The sequence below is a fragment of the Culex quinquefasciatus genome, chromosome 3 (genome assembly GCF_015732765.1).
Source record: "Culex quinquefasciatus strain JHB chromosome 3, VPISU_Cqui_1.0_pri_paternal, whole genome shotgun sequence".
NCBI lineage: Eukaryota > Metazoa > Arthropoda > Insecta > Diptera > Culicidae > Culex > Culex quinquefasciatus.
Genome location: NC_051863.1, coordinates 181,931,723 through 181,950,270, shown reverse-complemented (window position 1 = coordinate 181,950,270; position 18,548 = coordinate 181,931,723). Strand labels below are relative to the sequence as shown.

General features: G+C 34.0%; 1 protein-coding gene across 2 annotated transcripts in view; it reads right to left on the bottom strand.

Annotated features, from left to right (window-relative positions):
* Positions 1-584: 584 nt before the first annotated feature.
* LOC6040743 (glutamate receptor 1) overlaps positions 585-18,548 on the bottom strand; it is a 293,386-nt gene continuing 275,422 nt past the window's right edge. For both annotated transcript variants that reach the window (XM_038260942.1, XM_038260943.1), the window contains exons 10-12: positions 13,599-13,843; positions 2,090-2,429; positions 585-2,014 (exon numbers count right to left, since the gene is read on the bottom strand). In XM_038260942.1, the coding sequence (XP_038116870.1) occupies positions 1,949-2,014; positions 2,090-2,429; positions 13,599-13,843 (651 nt within the window). In that variant the 3' untranslated portion in view covers positions 585-1,948. The remainder of the gene's footprint in view (positions 2,015-2,089; positions 2,430-13,598; positions 13,844-18,548) is intronic.

Here is an 18,548-nt window from a genome sequence, read left to right as displayed (position 1 = left end):
CCTATCAAAAGTTATAAGCACTTAAGTGTTGTTTATGGACATTTTGTAGGCCCGGAACACATGAATTCCGACCTAAAGCGGTGTTACCCCTAAACTCCCAAGCTCGAGAAAATGGAGGAATTTTTATGGAATCATCCCCTTTTCTCGAGCTTGGAAGTTTAAGTGTTACAGTAAGCAATTTCTCGCAAAATAACGTGTCGGGGTAAATGCGCTATTATGTTTGACCTTGATGATAAAGAAAAACGAGAGCACGCAATTTGTGTTCCTTGTCCCGATATTTGGTCAATTTGTTTGAGGAGTCCCAAGTTATAATCAAATATGGAAACAGGAGACGTCAGACTACATCTGATTAAAATTCTCTTTGTTCAGTTGTCTCAATTGCAGGCAGTGGCAAAAAAGCACGATCTTATCAAAACAACTTCCGGTATGAACGGTGACATCATGCAGTTTTTACAGTTATTGTTAAATATCTCACGATTGAAGTCGAGTTTTCAGGATCCATGAGGGATTGAAAGCTGCACAAAATGGCCGTAAGCAACTCAATTGAAAAGGACGATTCACCGAAAAAAATAAAACACATCAGATTTAAAAGTTTCTAGATTTCGATTTATTTAAAAAAAAAAAACATTTCTTCCAACAAAATCAAAACACTGTTTCTCGTAACCGCTGTACAAACCGAAGGGAGCAAAAGGTAAAACAATTTTCCAATGACTGTGTTTTGTTGATTTGTTTGCTGTCTTCAATTATGTTTTCCTCTTTGTTTTTCGGTAGTGTTTGCCCCTTACATGCTGCTTACCTAACACATCAGTTTTCTTTTTAAGGATTTGATTTGATATTTTTTCTTTTGCTGCGCGCTGCCACTTTGACACCGCTTTGGCAACACTGTTTCCAGCAACACTCACTCTTAATTTGATTTCTTTTTTTTTGGGTGTCTCTCCTCGTCAACATGATTTTCTTGATTTTTGATTTTTTTTATTTTGTTAGTTTGGTTTGATTCGTTTGTAGGATACAGTGTAAATTGTTTAATTTTTAGTTTGTTTTTTTTTTTTTAACTTTACTTTATTCTGTGACGAATGATGGAGTTTCGCTTCGCGATTTTTTTTGTTGAAGATGAGAAGGAAGAAGTTTTTTTTTGTTTTTGTTCTCCACTTTTGTTTGGGTTGTTTTGAAATATATGATGATGGTTAGGTAGTTGTTTTCTCTTGTGTTTTTTCTTAGTTGGTTTTACTATTTATGACTGATTAACGGTAAAACTATTGTTTTCTTTGATTTTACAGTGGTTGATTTTATGTGTCATTGCGATTCGTGTTGTTTTTTTTTGTTTTGTTTACTTCAAATTCCTTTGCGTTCGCTTGAAATATTTAGTTTCATTTCAACGAACAATAATAACAGAGAGCAGTTTTCAATTTCTTAATCGTCAGTTCATTTAAATTTTTTGATTCCGAGTATGTCTAACATTGGCAGAATCACGAAATTTGATTAGATTTTGTTTTTATTATTTGATTACCTAGCGCTTATTTAATATTACATTTCATAACAAAAACTAAACTATTTACACATTTTGCTTACAATTAAGTCCTAGTTTTCTGCTTCTGCTTCTTCTTTTTCTTCGAATCGTATCAATCTTCTTCATTCACTCCTCAGATTGCGATCACCTTCAAACTGAGTTGGTAGGATGATGTTTTGCGTTGAAGTTCTGGATGTTTGTTTGCCTAAGGGTTCAGGATGTTGAGCGGAGCCGCCCCTCTCTCTAGAGGCCGGAATTTTCGTGCACCAGGCCGACCCCGCCGGGACCGATGATGCTGCCGGGGACTCCACCGCCGGCGCCGGCCACTGCCGCCCTCTGCTTCAACAGTGTGGACGTGTCATGCTGACTGTTGGCCACGATCTGTCGAATGGTGGGGGCGTACGGTGGCCGTCACAGGCGCAGTTCCGGCGGCTCCTTACATCAAACCTGCGTGTGCGAGTTGGCGTGGATCGGATCGGGCTCGGAGTGCGTCGACGGCGTGTAGTACTAGAACGGAGGATACTGGAGATTAATACTTGATGAAGTGTCCATCCCCGCTCCCCTACACCTAGTCAAACCTACCCCGATCCGGCCGTTGTCGTAGTCCCTCGTAGTCGGTGGCATCGTCAGCCGGTTCTTGGAGTTGGAGTTGGAGCCCATCGTGTCCGACAGCGGAATCCGGTTCGAGGCCCTGTTGGAACTCTTCATGCAGAACTCCACCAGGGCCACGGCCAGCGCCACCAGCAGGCCCGCGATCAGGATGTAGAAGATTCCGGCCACGTTGCTCAGTGAGAGCTCGTTCCGGGACGCGTCCTGCTTGTCGGTGTGTTTGCACTCGGTCCGGTCGTACCACCACTTGTTCACCAGAATGTCCAGGTTGCCGTTTTCCTTCAGCGAGAGCACGGCCAGGTTGATGGGGTCCCTGGAAAAAAGAAGATTTTTTGTTTTTATTTGACGTTCTACAAAAAGTTCACAATTTCTGTAACCTCGCATAGTGCGTAGGCATTACGCTTTGTATTTCTTTGATTACTCTAAAACGACATAATATTTTTGAAATCTTTTTTAAGCAGATTGTAACTGGAGCAAGAGGAACAAATTGCTTCAAAAAGAATTCAAAAATATTATGTCGTTTTAGAGTAATCGAAGGAATACAAAGCGTAATGCCTGCACTATGCGAGGTTTAAATGTATACAGTGAAACCTCTTTTACGCGGTGCGTTACGTTTTTATAATTTGTCGAATTCTCTGGAACGACGCAATATTTTTGCAATCTTTTGAAAGCAATTTGTAGGATTTTTTTTCAGATCTACAGATCGCTTTTTAATGCTTTCAAAAATATTGTATGGTTTAAGAGAAATCGACGAAACAAAAAGGGTTACGCCACCTCGTAAAAGGAGGTTTCTCTTTATTATATTACGCGATGCGTTACGTTTTTCTATTTTGTCAATTTCTCTGAATCTACGCCCCATTTTTGCAATCTTTTAATTGCAATATGTAGATTTTGTTCGCATCTACAAAACTCTTTTTGTTTGTTTGATTTTTTTAAATAAGTTTTTATTTCAACATTAACGGTAATTAATAAGCAATAATTGCTCCAAAATTTATTAAGATGTGACACATAGCTGAAGGGAACTCCAAAAGTATGAAACCAAAATGAGTTGAGCATTTTTTTCTCGTAAGCGTTTTTTTTTCCTCTATGACAAAAAAGGGAAAAATATTTTTGTTTAGTTTTTTCATTCATACAATCTTTATAAAAAATATTTTTCGCTGTCTATCAACATTTCCCAAAAATTTGAAGGGTTTTAACGGATGGATTTGGTGTCTTCTACAAAGTTGTAGGTTTTGATGAGAAGAAGTTCAGAAAAAGTTATTTTTATAATCTTGAATGTAGGGATACACAGTAAAAATGGTGTAATTTTGGATGGCGTAATTTTGGAAAGTTCAATATTACCACTTTTATGATGTATTTTTACCTAAATTTAACCTGGAAAAGTTACATTACAACAGAAATTGGGTAATTCTCTACCAACCAAGGGTCCTGAGATAGAAATTTGGTGTCAAAGGGACTTTTATGTAAAATTAGACGCCCGATTTGATGGCGTACTCTGAATTCCAAAAAAAAACGTATTTTTCATCGAAAAAAAAAACACCAGAAAAGTTTAAAAAATTCTCCCATTTTTCGTTACTCGACTGTAAATTTTTTTGGAACATGTCATTTTATGGGAAATTTAATGTACTTTTCGAATCTATATTGAAGGGTCATTTTTTCATTAAAACAAAAATTTTCATTTTAAAATTTCGTGTTTTTTCTAACTTTGCAGGATTATTTTTTAGAGTAAAACAATATTTTACAAAGTTGTAGAACAGACAATTACAAAAATTTTGATATAAAGACATAAGGGGTTTGCTTATCAACATCACGAGTAATCACGATTTTACGAAAAAAAAGTTTTGAAAATGTTGGTCGTCGTTGATCATGGCCGTTCATCGTCACCCGCGACAGACACGGAAGAAGAAACAAAGAGAAACGCAAAAAGTAACTTTTTCAATTTTTTTTTTGTAAAATCGCGATAACTCGTGATGTTTATAAGCAAACCCCTTATGTCTATATATGAAAATTTTTGTAATTGTCTGCTCTACAACTTTGTAGAACATTGTTACACTCTAAAAAAAAATCCTGCAAAGTTAGAAAAAACACGAAATTTTAAAATGAAAAATTTTGTTCAAAATGAAAAATGACCCTTCTAAGTCAATGTAGATTCGAAAAGTACATTAAATTTCCCATAAAATGACATGTTCCAAAAAATTTTACAGTCGAGTTACGAAAAATGGGAGAATTTTTTAAACTTTTTTGGTGTTTTTTTTTCGATGAAAAATACGTTTTTTTTTGGAATTTTGAGTACGCCATCAAATCGGGCGTCTAATTTTACATTAAAGGCACCAAATTTCTATCTCATCACCGTTTTAGGCTGCATTTTTTTGAATAACGCCTCTTTTTCGCATGTTCAAAAATGGAAGGGTCGTACCGCACCTCCGTCACGAGATATCAAAAAACAGACCTCGGATTCGTGATCAGGGACAAAAGTTACCCCTTAGGACAAAGTTTCACGCAAATCGAAGAGGGGTCGGGGCAACTGCTGTGTGAGTTGGCGGAGAATTACCCAATTGGTAAAATTACACATTTTCAGAGGACAAACGGCATGAACGTAAATCGACATATTTTTCAATTTTATGAAGTTTGATATGTCAGATGACAGGGTTTATCTCATATTCCGGAAGTGTCCTCAAGGGGCCTCAAGGGTATTTAATCAGATGAACTCTTCGAATCATGCCAAGTGTTTTGAAAAAAATATTTGAAACCGGATTTTTCAAAATGTTAGGGATAACTTGATCCCCCTTTCAACATTTTGAAGAATTCTTAAACAAAATGTTTCATCCAAAGTTTTAATGTTTTATAAGTTACATCAAATTTACACAATACCTGTACGTTTGTGTTAAAAATATAACAAGTTTAGTATGTTAAATATTTAAGAACTTAAAGTATTCTTTTTAATACCAAAATTAGTCCGCATTTCACACAACTTTCTAGAGCAAAGCTAATTGTTTAACCCACATGCTGACGAGAAACAGGCTTGAGATCAAGAGCCCACGGGGATCAAGTTTCCCACTCTCCCTAGATAGCAAAAGTTTTAATAAAAATCATTTTCAAAAAGGCCGAAAAGGACCCCATAACCGTAAGAAGGTCAAAGGAAATATTTTATCCCTAATCATGAATCCGTGGTCTGTTTTTTGAAAAATACGTTTAATTTTTCGAAATCTTGAGTACGCCAGGCGTCCAATTTTACATAAAAGTCCCTTTGACACCAAATTTTGATCTCGCCTCCCTTTCAAGCTGCATATTATTGAAGAACATGTATTTTTTCGCATGTTCAAAAAATTAAGGGTTCGTACCGTCCCTTCGTTACGAGATATCAAAAAACGGACCTAGGATTTGTGGTCAGGAACAAATCTATCTCTTAGGACAAAGTTTCACGCAAATCGAAGAGGGGTCGGGGCAAACTAATCTCAATTTCGTTTGAGTGGGTAGAGAATTACCCATACACATTAATTTAACTCTCTACAACCCAACCCCACCTTTAGACGGGCTTCGATTAAAAAAATCGCCAAAAAATAATTTTTCAACCATACCGAAAAAAATCATAGTTATATTACATCTGGGAAGGGGAACATCTTTTATGTCAGAAAAAGATGTGTAATTTTACCTCTGAAAATGTGTAATTTTACAACTATTCTGGTGTAATGTAACTTTTTCAGTCTAAATTGAGGTAAAATTTCATCAGTAAATTTCATCATTGAATATTCATTCATCATGAATATTCATCATTTTTATCATTTTATCATTCTAAAATTACACCTTCCAAATTTACACAATTTTTTGCTGTGCAATGTTTGATCTTTAAAAAGCATTGGAAAGAAGAACTATTAAATTTTGGAAAATTTCTGGTTTGGAAGTTTTACTTGCTTTGTGTAACTTTGCCAATGTTTTTTAAAATGTCATTTTTTAAGGGTCAACTTTAGATGTGTTTTTTACTAACATTTCCTAAATTTTAAGTAAAAAGTAAGCAGTAATTTTTCTTGTGTCCCAGACTATGCCTTTATGCATTTTTTTTACAATTTAAATGATAATGGTATCATTTTATAGAAGAAAATGTGAAAAACAAGCAAAGAATTGAAAAAGTGACTGTAAAAATATGAAAAAAAAAATAGATAGGCAAAGCGTAATGATAGGAGGTGGTAGAATAGGCCAAATACTACCTAAAACAAACATAAACTAAACGAGATAAATGCAAATAAAATACTTAAAATGAAACAAGAAAAACATAAAATAAGAGAAGTAAAGTTTTTTGTAGAACAAAAAATGGTCAAAATGACACGGGAAAAATAAAAATTTTCGGAAAAAAAATTTGGGCAGTAGAGGGTTAAAATAAATGTAAATTTATTTTTATTTAACCAGGCGTTCAGTAAATTTTTAGATCTATAGGAAGTCAATTTGACAGCATTCCATAAAATGTTCCAATTGCCATTTTCCTCTGAGAATCAGTCAAATAATTGATAAGTGGAAAAATCTCTCTCTTTTGATTAATTCCCCCTCTTGTCTTCTCACACAAAAAAAAACCCTCAAAAGAGTCTCGCAACGCAGAGTGACATTTCTAGGTGAAGTTCGTAAAGAACGACCTCCTTTCGTCTTCTTCGTGGTACAAAAACAAGACCAAACGAGTGACAACAAAGGGGACAACAACAACAACTACAACAAGCAAAGTTGTTGGCCTCGTGTGTCGGAATGAAAAGCAATTGACCTTGAGGGCATTTTTCATCTCTCTCGTCCCAAGTGGTTTGGAGGGGGGAGGGGGGTTTCAAATGGGCGGGGTGGACAAGGACTCAACTTGGCTTTTGTGAACAGACAGATGCAACGAGAAGGGTCGAGGACAAGATGAGGCTGCAATCTCATCAACACGCTCTGACGAGACAGATGCCCTCTTGTTGACATTTTTAGCTATTGTTGAGTGGCGTTTCGTATTTTTTATGCTTTTTTTTGCCTATTTATATTTTGGGGTTTTTTATTGTTATTTTGCAAACTAACTAAATTTATATTGGAAAAACATCTGGAGTGTTTTCATTACTTTTGAGTGAATGAATATTTTTTTGTCATTCACATGTTCTTTTAATTCTGAAAAACAAATCTCTTGAAGGCATCAGATTTTTTTTCCCAGACTCAACAATTGCAAGAAGGGCCTGCCCTCTTTTTAAGCGATGGTGATGTACCCTGGGAAGAACAATGAATCTCTTCTGGGTGCAAAAAACTGGTAGACTCACAGTGAGGTCGTTGATGGTGCTGATCCTTTTTATGACGCATGAAACTCAAGAACGCAAACATTCTGGGGGGAAAGTGATACAGTGCTGGTTCTTGGAAGGTTATATTTTGACGCCTGTTTTTAGCTGGAGTGCATTTCCACTTGAAAGGAAATGACACAAACAATTGAGCCTTTGTTTCCGGATGCCTTTTTTTGATTTGTAGGTCACCATCAACTCCTGTTAAAGTTTTTTTTCAAACTTCAAATAATATTTGCACACATAATCAAAGCTTAAATAAGTCTCAATTAACTCTGTTACAACGTCAAGAATTATCCAAATATTTGTTTTAACATCTGAAACTAGTAAGGTAATTTTTTTTCAAGAAATTTCAAAATTTCAATGGAAATGCAAAAGCAATAAGCTGAAATCAATTTAATATGCATTCCTCTGCGTTTTAAATCATTTTTGCAATTCCACTGTGAAACTGTCAATTTTTCCTGTCCTTTAGGAGAAACGAAACGGCCTGCTTTAAACTAAAAAAAATAACAGATTTGAAAATTAATACCATTTGATACCAGTGCAAAAAAAAATCCTACTTTTCAGCACTGAAATGGGCGCTGGAATGTTGAACTTTTCAACACTTGTATCGAAAAGTAACATTTTTCAATATTTTTTGAACGGTAAGTTTACTTAACCCTCTACTGCCCAAATTTTTTTTTCGAAAATATTTATTTTTCCCGTATTCAGGAGGTCATTTTGATCAACTTTTGTTCTACGAAAAACTTTACTTCTCTTGTTTTATGTTTTTCTTGTTTTATTTTTTGTATTTTAATTTGCATTTATCTTGTTAAGTTTATGTTTGTTTTTGGTAGTATTTGGCCTATTCTACCATCTAATATAATTGCCTATCTAATTTTTCACGTTTTTACAGTCATTTTTCAATTTTTGCATGGTTTTCACATTTTTGCTATAGAATGGCACCATCATCATTTAAATTGCGAAAAATGCGTAGAGGCATAGTCTGGGACACTACAAAAATTACTGCATACTACTAGTATAGGAAATGATAGTAAAAAACACAGCCAAAGTTGACCCCTAAAAAAATAACATTTTTTAAAACACTGGCTAAGTCACATAAAACAAGTTAAACTCCCAACCCTGAAATTTTCTAAAATTTTAAGAGTTCTTCTTTCCAATGCTTTTTAAAGATCAAAAATCGGTTGGAAAATGGATTTTTGGCGATTTTTTAGATTGAAGCCCGTCTAGAGGCGGGGTTAGGTTGTAGAGGGTTAACACATGAATGTTTGACATAAAATTCAATTCAAAGCGTTTTTCGGCATTGCAAAAAATATTGGAAGCAACTCGTTGCGAAACTTGTTTTTTTCAGCACTTGTCATATTTATCCCACTCGGGAAACCTCGTTAGATAAACGTACGGCTCGTGCTGAAAAAATGTTGTTTTCACAAGTTGTTACATAAATTACTATTTTAGCATGTTTGGGCTTGTTGAAAATCCCTATTTTTTTAATATATTCGATGTACAGTACCGCAAAAACTTTTTTCCGCTGAAATTTTTGTTTTCGTGTAATCTTAATTTTTTGTTTGTTCTAGAAATCAGGAGGAAACCCAGTTTTTTCGCAAAAACTTAGCACGTAGCCTTATGTATGAGACAAATTTTAAATGCATTTTTCTCAGCTTGCTGTTTTTGCATATGGGACATTTATGCGAACATGGGCAGTGAACTAGTTTAAAATACATTTTAAACGCCTGTTTTCTTTCAAATGTTGAGACTATGGCTTGTTATTTCAATTTTAGTTATTAGTTTGTTAAACATGTACTGCCCATGATCGCATAAATGTCCCATATGCAAAAACACCATGCTTAGAAAAACATAAGGCTTCGTGTTAAGTTTTCGCGAAAAAACTGGATTTCGTCCTGATTTCTATAACAAAGTACTGGATGTTGTAGGCTTTTCTGAAAGAGCAAACGATTTTTATCCATACTGCATATGGGACATTTTTGCGATCAGGGGCAGTATAAGTACTTAAAAACTCACGTTTTAAAGTTTAATTTGTGCAACCGACGCATAATGTTGTAAATAAAATCAAAACATAAGTGTTCGCAATGCAAAACACACAATTTTCACAAAATATCGCTTTTTATCAAAAATACACACACTTTAATGATTTGCAATACAAAATGACGTAAAATTTTGTGACGATTTATATTATACAATATTTCAAATTAGTAAGATTTGATTGGTTGAATGACTATTACACCCTCAAATAAATATTCCGAATATTATGCAAGCGCTACATTGGCCGCCATCTTGGATTTCTTAATCTTGAAATACTTTGCAGTATTCTAAGGGTAACATTCGTGTTCAGAGACCCCAAATTAGTTAAATTTGATTGTTTGAATGGTTATTACACCTTCAAATAAATATTCCCAATATTCTACAGGCGCCATATTGACCGCCATCTTGTATTTCTGGGTTTCTGAATATTTTAAAATATTCTAAAAGTCATATTCGTATTCAACGACCCCAAATTAGTAAGATTTGACTGGTTGAATGACTATTACACCTTCAAATAAATATTCCCAATATTCAACAGGTGCTATAATGGCCGCCATATTGGATTTCTGGATTCCTGAATAATTCTTAGTGTCATATTCGTGTTCAGCGACCCAAAATTAGTTAATTTGAATTATTGATTTCATATTTTAATGCTTTTTTCTGCTGATTTGGCCATCGTGTGTTCCCTAAAACGAGCGCCTAAAAAAAGTTGCTTCGACGAATTTAGACGGTGCTACTAGCAAGTTAGTCGTTGAAAGTAAAATTTTCAATTTCACTTTCCTATTTCCCAATTTTTCCAACCCCAAATTTCCTCAATTCCACTTTCCCCGAAATATTTTCACTGTCGTGTGTGTGTGGAGCGTTTGGTACGGTATGTCCACGCATCCTTCCTCCCCTGTTGATTCTGTGAAATATGATCCGTTTACAGGATCCTCTCTGTGGTAAACACAACGCAGTAGGGCTGGCCGCCTTTAGTTTTGCTTTACAGTTTCGGGGCTACTCGGATGAACTGTGATTATTGATATTGACAAGTTGTTTTATTTTTGATTGTCGAGCTTAGAAATTACTCTAAAATGATTTAAGATTTTTCAACCCAAGATGGCGGCCAAAATGGTGGCGATGAAATATAGAAAAAAAAATGCTCTTTTAAATTTTAATAGGCAATCAACCATTCAATTTACACTAAAATGGGGTCGCATAGATCGAATTTGATGTTAAAATTAAGAAAATAAAAAAAAAAACAACAATTTTTATGGCTGTGATGCGATAATCCGAAGTCCCATACAAACCTTCGGATAATCGAAACTTTGGTTAATCGAGACTTCGGATAATCGAGTTATGAAAATCTGTGTATTTCAAAAATACTGTATTTTGCGATAGTTTGAGAAGTTTTCAGTAAACATGACAAATTCAAATGTTTAAAAAACAGTATTTAGTTTTTTTTACATAGTACAATATAAACACTGATTATGAAAAAAATGCGTAATTTTAATAAAATACGCTTATTTGTAAAAATTTCTGGGTACAAGCTTTTATAGTCTGAAGAGATTTTGTTCAAAATACGTGCTTCACTTAGTTTCCTGAAGTCGCCAAATGTGTGACGGCGTTGTTTTAGATCCAATTTTGGAAAAGGACGTACAAAATGTATTAGTAAATTCAATAAAAAATCCAAACCAAAATGTCAAAATCAAAGACAAAAAATGCAATATAGGGGAAATCTACCCATTTTAATCCTAATAAGCGGTCGTGTTTGAATGATGCTAGATAATCTAGAGTCTCCCTTGAATTTTACTAAAACCAAGTACACCAACGAGTAGAGCAAGTTTTTGTGAACATTTCTGTTTGTTTTCACTTTCACTAAAAGTTATTCTTTTTCTTTACCAAGCATTTAACAAAAAAAAAATTCCTAAGGGTACTCTAATCGAGGCGAATGCATTGGGCCACGCCCATTTTTCTAATATCGGCTTAGATCTTTTTTCTTCCAACACTCTGTCGAGTGTTGCCATTTGCGCTGACAGTTCAAACGAACACTCACGAAAAGTGGCATTTATAGGGAAAGTTTCCTGGCATTGCTGGCTGTGCTGCTGGTGGTGTTGACGGCCAGCCTTTGATCTTTTTTGCCTTCGTCTCTCGCTCGGTTTTCTTCAGCCTTCGATTGGAATGCAAAGTGAAAATTGAAACGTCAAACGACTTGGCGCGTTTGTTTTTGATGGCGCTTGCTAATTTATTACATTTTTCGGGATTATTCTTCAAGTGAGTGCCTTACTAATGATCAAAAGAACATGTTGCCGGTAGTTGGAAGCAATTTCATATCTTAAGCGCCGTGAAAAAGTAAGCAAAAGTGAAAAGTTAATTTTGGCGATATTCATTAAGCGTTTGAGGGATTCTCGTGTGTGTCACTGTGTGTGCCAAAAAAATGATGAGAAGTGGTCTCGCAAAATACAAATTATGATCAAAAGTGCATTAAATGTGATCTTTTTGGCCAGTAAGTGGCATACATTTGCGTGCTTACTCGAGGCGGTGCTGTTGCTGGTAAGTTTATAGCCCAAATAGTATTTTTGGAGCTTTAGTCGAGCATCAAACTCTCCATATGACGAAGATAGGTGTTTGATTGGAAAGGGTAGATTTCCCCTACCATAAAATGCCGTGATTATTTTTTCTGACAGTTAATCTCGGTGAAATTAAAAAAAAATGATATGTTTGGCAAAACACATCACTGAATTACATTTATTTAAATGTCAGAAACGTTACACAAAACACGACACACCCAGAAAAAATAACGAAATGTCCAGTTATATTATGTTTAGTAGTATGAGAATCAATCCTAACACGCCACCTCAAATTTTCCTACCACAATCGGTTATGGCGTGCTTGCTGCTACTGTTACTTACTCTACTGCAGAAGTCATATGTAATTGAAAAAGTACCTCTTAGACTTCCTTAAAGCAACATTGTGAGATGTTTTGCTAGCATTTGTGAAAGTGATTAAAAATTTAATTAAAAATATTTATTTCATTTGTTTTACATGATTTAAAAAAATGCTTTTGATTGAAAAACACTCGTAAATTGTCAATCTTACACCATCTTACGGTTTTATAAAATGCATCCCGTGCAACGTGGTCCTTGCAGTTCAGCCACGAAGCAGTAAACCGTCCACTATTTTTTATTTATTTGCCATAAAATTTGAAATATTTGAGCCCTAACCTAATCTGATTAGATACACACGATTCTGGAGTTTTCGGTTTCCATTCATACAATACATTGCTGGCAGGTTTAGTTAAGGAACCGACCCCCCTCCCTTTTCCCCTCAGTAAGCACCAGGTCATAATTTGTCATTTCGTATGTACTTGAGCCATTCGTCGTTGTTGGCCGGGTTTTGTTGTACACCGCAGCAGCAGCCACAGTATAATAAACGGTCCGGGGAAATGTGATTTGGCATGATGAATGTCATTTGCGTTTTTTTTTCGGTTCGCCTGTTGTTAGATTTCGGTCGATGGGTTGTGACCTCGACGATGTAGTTACACCCCTTTCGAAGCATTTTCACCAGTCAATGTATGGTTGGTTAACTTTGCAGGGGTTTTTAGGAAATCATTAAGTTTGGTGAGCTTTGGGTAATTGGGATCAAGCATGATTTTTGCGTATTTTGCTTTTTTTATTAGTAGTATCAACTTGAATTAATTATGAATTCTAATCAATTTGATTAAAAATTTAGCAAAATCGCTAGTCAGTTTTTTTGTTCAGTCAGGGACAATTAAAAAAGAAGTTTGTTACTCCACAATATTAAAAAGTTTATAACAAATACACGTTAGATTTGTCTTGATATTCGTGGAAAATGCAAAATTCAATTTTCTTAAAAATATATAACATGTTAAACATTTATTGTTCATCACATTAAATTTTTATCCGTAATATTTCAAGCTCGTTGAAATAAACAAAATCATGGTGAATTATCCACAGTCAACAACAATATCAAAAGCTTTTGAAAGCAGAGGAAATATTTCAGACAAAGCTTTCCCTACGAAAGCTTTCAGTGAGCCGTATCCCGTTGAAAGTTTTCCCCCACGGAACTGTTTCTGGAAAATTCCACTAGAGGCGTTCATTCCACCCACCTAGAAAGCAACCCAGTTTTCCCTGAAAAAAAGAAGAAAAAAAACAGAAACCCACCTCAGCGGCGACCCGAGGGGTGTGGCAATGCCGAACCCTTTGGCGTCCAGGTTGCGGCCCACTTTCATCGTGTCGCACGGTTCCCGCTCGTTGGTGTAGTCGTTCTTCGGCGACTCGATGAGCAGGGCGTACTTGCCCTTGGACGTCCGCACCCGCCGGATGCCCTCGTCGTACGTTTTGACGAACACGTGCTTCCGCGAGTTCATGTACTCCCACATGCGGCTGTACAGCGTGATTTGCGATTTCTGCAAGGGAGAAGAGAGATGGTTACAGAGAGGATTTTTTAAACAGATGAGGAGACGTACGTTTTTACAGTATTTGTAAAAAAACATTTGAGCTATTATTTAAAAAAAACTGACATGAAATTTAGTTTTTGGCTAATGGTTGAATGAATTGTTTTTTTTTCTAACTATTCCATTATTTAAATCTACCTTTTTTCCATTCTAAAAAGCCAAAACAAGGTTTTGTTGTTTGTGAGCATTATTTTTAGATTTCTTTTTTTCTTGATTTTTAAACAACTTGAGCATTAGCAACTGATTTAAAGACATAAATAGTTCATATAAAAATTTACAAGACATTTTTCGTTTGGGTTTTGTTTTACGCTAGAAAACTGCAAAGCAAATAAAATTGCAGTAAAAAACGTTACTTAATCCACCTTAAGGTGGTTTGTGCCTTCCTCACATTTATGTTGTATTTTAGGTTGTATTTACAAATTAGGTAATTTAAGAGTTTTTTTTAGTTTTTGTTTATTTTTTCCATTTCATTTTTTTATGATTATTGTTTTTACCAGAACAGCAATTTCCAACTCTCCAAATAAAGGGGAAAAGCTACAAAAAAACTTTTTCATTGCATTACTTTAAAAGTACTTCACTAAACAGAATAAAATTTAATAGGGTCTTAGGGGGCCCCAAAACAAACAGAATAAGGCGGATCTGGCCAAAATCGGTTCAGCCAGTTCTGAAATAATCGTGTGGAAAACAAATCATGTCTACACACATCCCCACAGACATTTGTTCAGAATTTGAATTTGAATCGATAGGTATACTTGAATGTATATCTAGGAGGTTTTTTTAAGAAGTTGATTTTTCGAGTGATTTTATAGCCTTGCCTCAGTGAGGTTAGGAAGGCAAAAAAGGATTATAAAAAAATAATTATTAGAAATATTGATTTCTTACAGTTTTTATCCTATGGATTGAAGTGATTATGGCTTTTCAGGAAAAAAAAACTTTTTCTTAGCCCTCTTCAACCTATCCTCGCCTCTAGATGGGCTTCGATTTAAAAAATCACAAAAAATCAATTTTTCAACCAATTTTTGGAAAGAAGAACTCTGAAAATCTTAGATTTTTTTTGGGTTTGAAGTATCATTTGTTTTACATTATTATTTTTTGACAATTCAATAGGGATTTTTCTTTAAAGTCGACATATCTTCATTTAAAAATATCTTATTTTCAAGGGAAAAGTGTATGGGACCACCCCAACTAAATTTAAAAATTGTCCAACTATACGTTTTTCCTTGTAATTTTGCCCGCTGAATCTGAATCTGCCTTCAGAGTTGAGCAATGGGAGACTGGTTTCCAGTGATTTGAGACTTTGAGAATGTTACAATAAATGTCCTTTTTCCTATATTTCTAGTAAAAAGAAGTATTTAGTTATTTTTATAGGGTCCCAGGCTATGCCTCTACGCATTTTTTACATTTTAAATGATAATGGTGCCATTCAATAGCAGAAAATCTGAAAAACAAGCAAATAATTGAAAAGGTGACTGTAAAACATGAAAAAAATAGAAAGGCAAAATGTAATAATAGGAGGTCGTAGAATAAGCCAAATACTACCAAAAACAAACATAAACTAAACAAGATAAGTGCAAATTAAAATACTAAAAATAAAAAAATAAATAAAACAAGAAAAACATAAAACCAGAGAAGTAAAGTTTTTCGTAGAACAAAAGTTGCTCAAAACTCAAATCACGTGAAAATACAATTATTCGAAAAAACAACTTTGGGCAGGTTTAAATAATAGTCTTATTCAAAAAGCTTTTTTTTATATAACTGGTTTATTTTTATTTTTTCCAATTCCTTTCTGATCTTTCTGCCTGCAAAATTGGCGATAATAAACATCAACAAATAAAAATAAGTAATCAACAATACTTATGATAGAAAAAACATAATTATTGATATATTATTGTTGATTTAAATCATGAATAATTGATTGAACAAATTCAATAAAGTTTAATGAAACGACAAAAAAAATGAGAAACTATTGGCTACTTGAAACTTTGAGGGCTCTAATTTTCAATGTAATAAAAGGCTTTAATTTCACATTTTAGGCCCATTTCAATTATAAGAATATGGATTTAAGCTGCAACTCAGCAACAGTTTGAGATATCAAAAAGTATACACTTGGTTTATGGATGGTTCCTCTACTTTTTTTTTGAAGTTTTGAGAAAACAGTGGGCGAGGCAGTCACTATTTTCTTAATCGAATAATTGCAAATATATTACTGAAATCAAACTGGTTATGTAAGAAATTTCGATTTATTTAGAAATATTTTAAACATTTATGAATAGAGGGTGACGAGCGGGAATTCCCGGGAAAAATTTCCCGGGAAATCGACCATTTTTGGACCTCTCGATTCCCGGGAAATTTGGTCTAGACTCCCGGGAAATTTTAAGCTTATGAATATCGTAGCAAAATTATATAAACTAATCAGCTAATCAACTAATTCGAAATTGTTTTTGTCATTGGATAATAAATTTAATATTCGGTGTTCAAGTTTGAATAAACCAATGCATCTCTAATCTTCTTATTCAGAAAGTTTAAATTTTAACTTAAACATACTTAGCAGTTATTGTTTCTAATTATTATTTCAAAGAGGAAAAGCCTTTTCAAGATAAGTATAATTTACATATCCTCTCTCGAGCATAGCAATCCTCTCAATCTAGTTTTTTTTTTGGTAATGCTAAAGTTTTTTTGCTTTTTCCGATGTCAATACATTGTTTTGTGTTTCGCATCAACCTCATTTTTAATTTAAAAAAAAACTCTGGCAATCTTTATAAAGTTAAGATCCGCCACATTTGAACATTCGGATTTTCCTAATAACTATTTCGTCAATTAATATTTACAGTTGTCATTAAAAAGGAAAGGAAAAACAATTTTAAATTGTTGTTTTGAGTCGTTATTTATCATATTGCAAAAATCCCGATACTGGGAAATTATATATTAGCTTTTTTTTTACATCACAAAAATCTATAAACAAGTTTGTGCAACTTTTGAAAAATCACTTAGTACGAATTAAGATTCGTAAACATTTTAAACTGCAATTATGAGTCCAAAAAAAATAAAAAAGCGATCTCGTATTTGCAGATTCAGAAAAAAATTAAAGGTAGACAGTTCTCGAAAATAACGAGGTTAGTAATTAACGTTTTATTGCAAAAGTATAAATTAATTGTATCTAAATTCATTGAAAAGAAACACATTAATTACATTTCTTTATAAATGATTGGCACTATTGGCATAGTTAAAAAAAACTCCCGGGTCCCGGGAATTCCCGGGAAATTGCAAAATTCAACTCTCGATTCCCGGGAAATTGAAAATCTCGAGAATCGTCACCCTCTATTTATGAAGTTCCAATGTACATCACCGCAAAAACTTTTTATACTTGCAGAAATAAAATTAAAATGGTCAAAATCATCAATTTCGAGGAGAAATACTCAAAATTAAAAAAAGTGTGAAATTTAAAAAGTAATTGTTTGATTTTAAATGATTTTTACCGTATTTTTAATTATTCAAGTGATATCAAGAAATTCTATTTAACATTTAAATTATAATTTAGAAGCATTTAAATAAAAAAATAAAACTTTGAGAATTAGTTTTGTGGATCATTTTTCATGTTATCTTATGCCGACTTTTTTTTGGGAATTTTTATTTTTACCTTGTTTATAAGGTTATTTTGAGCAGCTTTTGTTTTACCAAAAAAATGCTTCACTGGTTTTTTGTTGTTAAATTATTGGCATTTTAATTTGCATAAATGCAAATATTAGATTGATTCATCATTTTATTTTTGTTTTTTTTTTTATTTTTTTGCTAACTATTTTTTTGTTTCTGGTAATGTTTGGCTTAGTCATTATTATTTTTGCAATTTTTCACGTATTTATAGTCACTTTTTCAATGTTTTGCATGTTTTTGTTGTTTTCTACTATAGGATGATACCATTGTCCATTATCATTCAAATTGAAGAAAAATGCAAAGAGGCATAACCCGAGCAGACGGTAATAACTTGGGAATAACATTTTTTGATATTTGAACATACTAGACCAATAACATTTTATGTTATTCATAACAGGATTTGTTATTCGTCGTTATGATTTTTTTGTTATTGGATTGTTATTGTAATAACATACTTATAACATTTTAAGTTATTCTTCGAACAAATCTTTGTTATTATTTTTTGTTATTTTAACAACTAATCCGATCATCCCAATAACAGTTGGAGTTATTCTTCCATAACAAAAAATGTTATTCCCGAGTTGTTTTGGCGTTCAATCAATATCAGACCAATGACAAATTTTGTTATCTAATCTAATCTAATCTAATCAGACCCTAGCGCAGCCAATCTTTCGAAGGGATCCTGGAGAGTGCCTTAGGTTAGATGACGCCTAGCACTCTTCTTGTCATTTATTAACATTTGTAGAGCGCCATTGCATCTGAATGCATTGAAACATCACAAGCGTTAAAGCGGCCAGGCCTACTGCGTAAAGCCGTATCGCAGAGATGATTCGTAATTGGGTTGAGTTTGAGCACTGAGTGTTCGAACAACAACACAATTCTGAATCGACAGGGGAGGAAGAAGCGTGGGGACACACCACCATACGCTCCGAGATTTTGGTTGTATTCGTTGGGAGCACCATGCTAAGAAGGTTTGGTACTCCGGGACCCTCTGGGATGGGACATT